The sequence below is a fragment of the Amborella trichopoda genome, chromosome 6 (assembly GCF_054954075.1).
Source record: "Amborella trichopoda isolate Santa Cruz 75 chromosome 6, AtrichopodaSantaCruz75HAP2 v2.0, whole genome shotgun sequence".
NCBI classification, from domain to species: domain Eukaryota; kingdom Viridiplantae; phylum Streptophyta; class Magnoliopsida; order Amborellales; family Amborellaceae; genus Amborella; species Amborella trichopoda.
In genome coordinates this window covers 2,538,871-2,548,881 of record NC_142341.1, presented here as the reverse complement: position 1 = coordinate 2,548,881, position 10,011 = coordinate 2,538,871, and the positions used below count along the sequence as shown (strand labels likewise).

The following is a 10,011-nucleotide window of genomic DNA, read 5'->3' as shown; positions in this document are numbered from 1 at the left end:
GCATTGAAAGAACTGTCTTCCTTATCAGAGCAACACTTCACAGTTGACAGGTACACTTTCACATCTCCCAGTCTGTGTTTTTTTTATAAGGTTGAAATCTTATAGAAACTACACCCCTTTTCTTTCATGTAGTGTTACCGCACTTTGACTCGGAAAGTATTATCCAAAGTCACCTGATGGCGACGCCGAGTTGCCTCGATACCACTCGGGGTACATAAAAAAATATATATATATTCCAAAAAATTTAAAAATATATGGGAATGTATATATTTTAGACGTTTTTGGCGAACTTTTATAAATTTTGTTTTAGATTTCTAAAATGTCCCCAACTACGGATCAAGTTTTTTTAAAATCCATTTTTATTAAGTTTATTTAGATTTTTGAAGGTTGCTTTTGGTTCGATTCAACTTCTATTACCTTTATTTTATTTTTCAGTTTTTTTTTTTTTTTTAAAAATTGTTTTAGGGTTTTTGGTACTGTACAGGACTGGGGCAAATTACTCGGCCCGCCTCGGCCATGGGTCCGTTTTTTTTGCCAAACTTTGTTGTTCCCTCTTATCATCTGATTACATGTTCTTTAGGAAACTTAAGATCAAGAAATCAGTATTCTCGTTTACTAAGGTCATTTTTGGGTTATGATCTTCTTTTATTGGGTAAAGGAAAAAATAAAGTCATATGAGCTGACCCATCTATAGATCAGTACAGGCCGCATGACTCTGATTGAAGGGGAAAGAAATGGATGGCTAGATCTGTATGTTATTCTTATTATTACTATTATTATTTTTGGCTGGAAAATGTTGGTAAAACAAAAATGTGGCCTCCATTTTCAATCATCCAATCGCTTCTTCTCGTTCAATATAGGCGAGATTATCTTCTTTGGGATTTTTTTTTTTTTTTTAAGAGCAAATTTTCAAGGTTCTCAGATCGTTTTGCCCAAGTGAAAGATTACTGTTTAAACTCTAAAAATAGAGGTAAATGATGCGACAGTCCTATCCTTGTTCCTGTGAAAATTTTATGGATATATTTCAATTTTTTTTTTTTTTTTGGCAAAAATTCCTCCCAAATTTCAGGTTGGTGGTCAAGATTAACCCACAATGTCCAAAATAGCCCAAGCTCGTTTATTTTTGTTTAATAAAACACCTTTTTTAAACAATAAAAAAATTATGTTTTTATAATAGGAAAATAATCAAAGCACCTCGATAAATCAATAAATAAAGGAGGGCAAAATATATAATTTAGCTAATCAAACAAATCAATGAGGTGGTTAGGATTTTTTAATTCATTTACTTCCCCGGGTGAAATAGTGTAGTTTTAGCATATATGGGGCTGTAATATCCTCAAGTTAATAAAAAAAGAGTACACATGCACTAACCTGAAAGACAAAATACCTGAAAATTGAACAGAGACTGCCTTAATTTTGAACAGTGATTTAAGACATCAAAATTTTAAATTTGGTTTTCAAAAGTGGAAAACGTTCAGCTCTATCAAAACACGTAAACCCTCAATTAAAAGCTCCTCGAAAATTGCAGTTCCGGCGTCCGAAAAATTTTAAATCTATCATCTCGGCCTTGATCATTATGTCTGTGAAAAAAATTATGATTTGAAGCCTAAAAAAGAGTTTATATTGTAACATAATATTTAACTATTTATTTTACCCTAAAAATAAGTCTTCATACATCTTCAAGATCTATACCATTACTTGAGCTTCAAATTTTACAGTGACGTTGGAAATTGATTTTAGAGCTATCATGAAGATTTTTTATTCCCAAAGTACTTTCTGGATGAGCTCCTTAATTTATTTTGACCAAACCATATATTTGATCTGGCGGCCAAAACACTATTTTGACTCTCCTTTTGTTCATTTTTGTTTTAAAGAAATTACTTTTGTTTTAAAAAAAAATTAGTTATAACTTCCTTGAAAATGATGCATATCAAGTTGGGCTTCCTTATTTAATTTTAGAATGGATTTTGATTTGAGATATCTATATATCTCCAAATTATATTCTTAAGAAATGATGATCTTTGCAGTGAGTTAAAGATGATACGAAAGTTTTGGGATCTAACAATTCCCCTTAACTTCGTGTGCAACACATAGGACTAAATGTACAATATGGTTGCACAGGACCACCTAATATATTTTTAAAAAAAAAAATCAAAAAATACCTAACTTTCGATTTAATAGTTAACCTTTTTCAACCATCCCAGCTACTATTCTAACTCATAGTCACACGTATTTTGATGGTATTTTAAAATTAAATAAAGAATGAAGCTTCTATAAAGCCTCACCACAAATCTTCATCTGGAAAGCACTTCGGACATCATAAGTGCTCTAAAATCAATTTCCAATACCAACAATAAAATTTGAAATTCAAAAAATAGTACAAATTTTGCGGACCTCTTAACACTTATTTTTAAAAGGAAATGGATGTTCTAGACAATTCATTACAACATACACTATTTTTAGAATTTGATCCCAATTTTTCTTCACGACTATAATGTTCAAGCTGAGATGATCGATTTAAAGGCTTTTCACCACTTGAATTGCATTTTTTTATGAGTTATGAGGTGTGGCTTTTCTTATTTTGATAGGGCCCTATCCAACCATTTTGAGTAAAACTTTTCAACAAATTACAACCATTCATTTGTTATTGGGTGTGGTTTCTATATGGTTGCAATCTTAAACAATCAAATTAAGGCGCACATCCATTTCATCATACTATGTAATTTTGGTGAAAAAATTATTAGTATTATCTCAAAATCTATTCTCATATCTAATTATGAAATTTTAAACTTAAAAAATGGTTAAAACCAAGCAGATCTAAAAACATATAAAAATATTGAAAATGGACGGTCTAGATAATGTATTATAAAATGCACTATTTTTTTAACTCAAAATCTTTTTTTTTTTCATATTCATACATCTCGATGTCAATATAATAAATTAGAGGTTTTTTCAACATTAAAACAACATTTTCCAACGGAGTTTTGAGGTGCATCTGTAATTCTACATTTTAATGTTGCAACCTTATATAAGCGTTTTCCTTTGTTGTTTATAGTTGCCATCATTCCATTTGAGTTGCCTGTATCCAATCAAACTTTTGGCTATGAATTCAGCCCCAAGTTTTACATCAAGATGCCCCAGTAGGAAATTACAGGTTAATGTTAATTGTAGACCAATAGACCATAGGAAAGGAACATACTATACTAGATCATTACCATCCATTTAAATGATGGACGTTGATGGCGTACTCCAACCGTCATCACCCGGCATCATGACAACCATGGGGCAATGGATTATGGTAACACCATCCATTGGATTATAACAACGTTTTGAGACACACGAGGTCATGTTCCTCGGTCTCTCCCCCGTGGCTGTTACCCCGAGTTACTTGGTACAAAGCGGGGTATATTAAAAAAATAGGAAAATCCTTAAAAATGAAAATATGGGATTGATGTATAAAAATTTTGTGTACTTTGGATAATATTGGCAAAAATTGCTGAGTTTTTTTTGTTTTTTGTTTTTTTTGGCCATATGCCTTATTTTTATTTTTGTTTGGATTTTAGAAATATCCCCAACTATAAATTAATTATTTAAAATCCATATTGTATATGCTTTTTAAAGCTAATTTGTACTTTTAACTGGTTTGATTTGACCTTTAATATTTTTATGTTATTTTTAATTTTTTTTTTTTTCCTTTTAAGAACTTTTGGCTCTATACAATACTCGCGTAACTCCACTCGGACTCGTCCAAATAACTCGCCTTGGGACAGGGTTGAATACATGGCCTGAGGCCAGCTCTGAAAAGCTGGATTGTAATATACTTTGTGCAAGTATAATGCTTTGTTGTTCTTAATAATGTAATTTGAACTCCATGCAGTTTCATATCAACATACCCATGATGAAGGCTCTCAAATGCTGGCTACTTACAGTCTTCTTGTTCTCAATCAATCTCCATGTCTCAGAACCTCTCCACACAAAACTTGACAACCTGAAGCTCAAAACTTCAGTTTTCTTGTCTCCCAAATTCATTATGAAACCTGGCACAGTGCAGAACAATTTTTACTACAACATCGACTTTCCAACAGGTCATATTGCCATTAAAGGTTTCGACGCAGAGATTGTAGACGAGGCGGGGAATCCTGTTCCCCTCTATGAGACCTACATCCACCACCTCGCCATTGTCAGGTATTACGCTCCACCTTCTAGTGATCAGAAATCTAAGGATGGTCCGAATTCTAAATTTGTGGTGAGGAATGCCGGGGTGTGCCAAGATGACATACTCAACCAGTATTTTGGGCTTGGGCCAGAGTCCCGTAAGACCCGCACCACCTTGCCAGACCCATATGGGGTTGAGGTTGGAGTCCCTCCGGAGGGGACTCCGGATGGATACGAGGAAGGGTGGATGTTGAATATCCATGCGATTGACATGAGGGGTGTCAAGGACCGTTCAAAATGTGGAGAGTGTAGGTGCGTACCTTCTCTTAGTGTTTTTCCCATTTCTCTCGCAAAAAAGTAAACTTCATGGCGGCAATAATGGATTGGATGGTGATGGAGGAAAAGAGCTATGGAAAAACACGTTAGTTTCATTATACATTCCATTTTTTCTCTATCATTATCATCATCATAGTTTTTTTTTCAATTAATTGGAGTCCGCTGCATGAATCCTAATCCACCATTTTGCTCTATTAATGGCCATACTATCAGTATTCTTCTATATCGCCATCCTACTGTTCTTCTATATCACCATCCAGCCTATTAATCAGAGAGTGATGACACCTATGACCACGCTATTCCTATGATCATGTGTATCATATGACCACACTTTGTCCTCTTTCTTTTTATTGTTTGGAGATTACCCTTCTTACCCCGAAGTTTATGAATATCCATCCCCCCATAAAGAGCTTGAAATAGTGAACCAATGGCATGCTTCTGCTGCCTACTCTCCATCCATCACCGATCAAAATATCGATCAGATGGCAATGATACCTATAACCATATTATTCCATGATCATATCAATTGTTGTACATTTTTCCCTTCTTTCTTTTATGAGTGGACACATATCCACATAAGAGTCATATGTGCAGGTGTGATCTCTACAATGTGACTGAAGATGAAAATGGCAGGAGCATTGAGGATAACTACTATGGTGGTCTGCGCTGTTGTTATGATGGGACACAATGTAGGCTTAAGGAAGGTCTTCAAGGGCTTGGTGCCAAGGGAGTGTACTTGAAGTACACGGTGAAATGGATGGAATGGGATGATAGCATCAATCCACTTAAGATTTACATACTTGATGTTACTGATAGTGGGGAGAGGATTCTAAATTCTACCAGTCCCCAAGGACAATTGGGTTGTCAGGTATAAGTGTATTTTCCTTCTTTCCAAATCGATGAATCAAAACTCGGGGACTCGGACTTGCCTGAGTTACTTGGACCCAACAACCTGTCAAATCTGGAAGCAGAACTCATGGAACCGTTCGAGTCTTGCATGTTCACGATATTTTATTATCTTCGTTTTTGCAGATTCAGCTGAGTCTCTGCCTAACTCAAATGAGCCTAACTCAATCAGGGGACCGTAGCGAGTCCCGACCTGAGTCCTTGTTTTAAATCGCTAACACTATTTAGTAAATAAATGTCTATTCTAATTCATGAGAAAAAAATAACTGTCAGGTAGGAGTGGAAATGGGCCAGGTGGAGTGGCCCCACCCTAAGAAATTAGGACTCGGCAAACAAATGTGGCCCTAGTGCAAGGCCAATACTGGCCCACAATGGCCAAAGAGCTGGGCCGGGCCGAGCCTAGGCCGAGGCCAAGGCCAAGAAAAGGCCAACCTAGCCCTTGTTTCTTTTTCTTTCTTATTTTTTGTTTGTTTTAGTTTTATTTAGTAAGGCCTAGCCTAGCCCTGATAGGGCCAGGGCCGGGCCTAGGGCTAGGGTTCCCCCAGCCCTAGCCCAGCCCTACTGTCAGGTTAGTAGATAATAGTGAGAATATACATTTTCCCATGAGGTTTACTATTTTATAGAACCAGCAATGTGTTAAGCTAACGGATCTGTGAAGCACATATTTGACAATTTTTCTTCAACCTTTCAGGAAAAGATGCTTGATAAATAAAACTGATTTTCATTTATGATACAGGTCGAATATAATGTGGATTCTAATGGTGCACCAGATGCGCATGGCAAAAAGATACACATCAAGAGAACAAGAATTATGATACCCCATGGTGGGGATGTCATTTATGGTATGGCACACCAACACCCCAATGCCATGGGATGTACCCTATATGGCCAGGTAAAAGTTGATACTTTTGATTCATTATTCACTTAAGGATCATTTCCTCTGATAAAGAGATGATATTCTTCGAAAAGCCGCAGCTTTATAAAATTATATTTAAAATCTAACCAAAAAAGGGAAAATATTTTAATAGAGCTGCAGCCTTATGAAAATAAGTAAAGCCTCACCTTAAAATTATCTGAAAGTTATACTTATGACTTGGAAAATCTTCAAAATGATCATCTCCACCTTGACTATTATGGTTGTAAAAAAAAAAAAGATTTCAAGCCCTAAAAATAATGCATATTACAACACATTATCTAGACAAGCCATTTTGCCCTAAAAAAAAATGTTTATGAATCCACAAGATTTGTATCATTTTTTTAGCTTCAAATTTTATAATCGATGTTGTAAATTGATTTTAGAGCCGTTATGGAGATTTCATGTGCCCCATGTGCATTTTGAGGATTCAAGTTGGAGCTTTACTTTGTTTTCATAAAGCTTTGGCATTCTAGATACTGAATCCCTAGAAAAATGCAGTTCAGGTATCCGAAAATCTATTGATCGGTAATCTTGTTGATATGGAAGGAAATAAAAGAAAAAAGGTGTGGTTTGTATAAGGCTGAGGCCCTAAACCATCAAAGTAAATCACACTTAGAAATAGTGATGTTATTTTAGTATTGAAAATCTTCATGATGGCTTAAAAATTTATTTTCATCTCTAAATATAAAATTTAACGCTTAAAATGTTGTCAAGTAGATCTATGAACACTTGATAATCTTGAAAATTGACATAAAAAAATAATGCATCACAAGATGCACTATTTCCAATACTTGAAATCCATTTTTTCTAATTTTCATACATCTTGAGGTCGAGATGATCAATTTGATAATTTTTGGGAATTGAAACTCGTAAATTTTTGAGGTATGCCTTAATTTGATTTTTTAGGGTCTCACCCTTATATAAATTTTTTCCAAAAAAAAGGCTAATTTCTTGCCCTAAATATGATCTATCAAGTATTCAATGATTCACTACATGTGTACCACTTTTCGAGCTTCAAATTCGTTTGTAAGGGGTGGGAATATATTTGTTGGCTATACACTAAAATCGCTGACTCTACCAAATAGTTTAAGTCGTGCCCCCAAAAACCACGCCTTATAATTATGTAAAAATTTGTTGCTCGCACTGGAGCATTATATGTGCTTGCTCCCTCAGGTAAACCTCATGTTAGAGATATCTTTATGACCCCCAATTTTGGGGAAGTAGCCTCAAGAATCTAAAATCTAACCTCAAAGGGAAAACAAAATATTTCAAATAGGACCTTTGTGTCTCAAAAAGATTAACGTCCCATTACTGAAACAGAACTATCCAATTTTTAGAGGGCAAGATCTAGGCACTCAAGAACTTGAAATAGTTTGTTGTTTTTTTTTTTCTGAATGAAAATTATCATCTGATGTATGTAGATGGATCCAAAAATTTTTGATAGAAAAATTCCTTCCAAGTTACTCTTTTACCTGAGGGAGTTGTTGGATAGTATGCTTCCATAGGAGAATGCTTTACACACTCAATAGTTATTATGATAACCTAATTTGTGTTTTTAGTATAAGATTAAACAATTTGTACTTTTTTGTTTAACAATTCTAAGTGCTAATTTAATCACAGAAGGTGAATTACATTAGCATTTGGACCATGGCACTTGCGCTACAATAAATTTCAGACCATCGTTCGTGGCTTCATTTCAGTCCAAGTAAATGATATTTTCTGCCACACTCAATTGGATAATATTTTTTCCCTTAAACGGATATAAATGCTATCTCTTGCTTTCAAATTGCACTAATCGTAAACCACTAATTAAAAAATCGTGTGTCCGACGTAGGAATCAGCACATTCAGGCCGGATCCGAAAACTGGTGATTCCAAACCAAAAATATGAGAACCTCCAAACCTCACCATATTGTGCTCTGTGAATGCATGTTGCTGGATTTTTCATTTCATATCTTTGCTTTGATATTGTATAGTTTATATTGCTGTAAATGTTATACTTCCTTGTTGCTTTTTCACCAATCGATCCCAACAATTGATATCAGAGCCCATAATGGGCCCCACTCAATATGCAATGGTGGGCCCAAAAGACCTATTGGGCCTCCCATGTAATTATATTGTTTTTATATTTTGAGAAATACATAAAATTATTATTTAAATATTTAAATCATTATAAAACCAATATTTCTGTTTTTATAAATCCGAATTTGATAAATAAAATATTCAGAAATTAAAAAAAAACCAAATAACAATTCTAAAAAATCATATATTATTAAAGTGAACAAAATTAAAAAATTTGATGGAAAATGATCCATATGGTCTAAGAATAAATATCCACTGAGGCACTCTATGTCCAACCGCGAACTACGAACCACACATGATTTCTCAAACCGACCCAGCATTACCCATGACCCACAGTCCATGCAGGGGATCATTAGTGGGTCACCAAAGTCTAGCCAATGGGTAAAGGATCGTAGTCCCAGTATATAGATTTCAGGTCCCCTTTGGAGACAAAGCCAACATTATTCTGACCTGATGCAATCCATAGCTCAATGGTGCATATGGAGTATCTCTCAGCCATGCACACGCTTCGTCTTGAAAGGTGGTACGCTCTCTCGAAAACGGTTATCGATGTGCATGCTGTGTGTTGGTACAAATGATGAGACTTTGGTCCTGTCTCTAAAGGCCTTCATCATACACAATAGTCACAAAGTCCTTCGACTCACTCATTCAGGCATATTCCGACCTCATCAAGGGATGACCTATATAACTTCATCAGTTTGATTCTCTGAGCCAGGTAACATGGGTGTTCCCCAACCAAACCGACCTAACACGTCAAACACAATCCAATATCAGCAAACATTACTTGCTTAGTATGGTCTACATGGGACCACACTCCTGTTGAATTCATGTTGCGCTGTATATTTTCCTTTTACAAGCACTTTAATGACCACACACACCCAACAGTTTCTACTCGGGAATCCCCTATGTCGAACCAGAAGGATAGGAAATGGAAACCTTCCGAGTCGGATCCTGATTCCAATTTTTTAATTATTACTAAAAAGTGCATTCTTGTTTTTTTTCGATAACAAATTAACTAACCAACCATGAAACTGTTTCTTTGAAACTAGGATGGTAGAGTGATATGCACCTCCTCACCCACTTATGGCCAAGGAAAAGAAGCCGGAAATGAAGCCGGATATGTGGTAGGGATGGGCACCTGCTACCCGAGACCAGGATCTGTCAAAGTAAAGGATGGGGAGACTTTGATACTTGAATCAAGGTATAGTGCTACTACAATGCACACTGGGGTCATGGGATTATTCCACATTTTTGTTGCAGAATCAAAAGACAACGTTCATTCCCCTCTCTTGATGTAAGAAACCTACTCTATGATTGATGGATGTGTATGTGAAAAGTAACTGAACTATCTGTACCTGAAAATTGTATCGTCTCATAAATACAGTTCTTATTTATATTAGGTGAGTAATTATGACCAACTTAGCTTAAGCAATAACTAAGAGAAATTCATTAGAACCATCGATCTGCTTAAGCATCGTTTGTTTCATGCGATCCCGACAGTTTGCCTTTTTCGAAAATGTGATATATGCTAATTGTTTGGTGTGAGATATTATGCAATATTCAGAAAAATATGAAAAGGCTAATTAATGCAGGAATTGCTGCAAATTAATAGCTCAA

At 35.4% G+C, this 10,011-nt stretch overlaps 1 protein-coding gene across 2 annotated transcripts; it reads left to right on the top strand.

Annotated features, from left to right (window-relative positions):
• LOC18434516 (uncharacterized) lies at window positions 1–9,802 on the top strand. Of its 2 annotated transcripts, none has more exons than XM_006844585.4 (5): window positions 1–50; window positions 3,878–4,467; window positions 5,086–5,359; window positions 6,134–6,289; window positions 9,444–9,802. In XM_006844585.4, the coding sequence occupies exons 2-5, from the start codon at window positions 3,896–3,898 to the stop codon at window positions 9,690–9,692; spliced, it is 1,251 nt and encodes a 416-aa protein (XP_006844648.1). In that variant the 5' UTR covers window positions 1–50; window positions 3,878–3,895; the 3' UTR covers window positions 9,693–9,802. The 2 variants fall into 2 exon arrangements, with proteins under 2 accessions (XP_006844648.1, XP_088726287.1); XM_088870161.1 differs by having other exon boundaries at window positions 1–750.
• The last annotated feature ends 209 nt before the right edge of the window (window positions 9,803–10,011 follow it).

What these genes read in the sequence shown, in the direction of transcription:
- LOC18434516 (XM_088870161.1), top strand. An exon ending in AAGGACAATTGGGTTGTCAG is followed by an intron (nt 5,360 to 6,133) that starts GTATAAGTGTAT and finishes TTTATGATACAG; the next exon opens with GTCGAATATAATGTGGATTC. An exon ending in GATGTACCCTATATGGCCAG is followed by an intron (nt 6,290 to 9,443) that starts GTAAAAGTTGAT and finishes CTTTGAAACTAG; the next exon opens with GATGGTAGAGTGATATGCAC.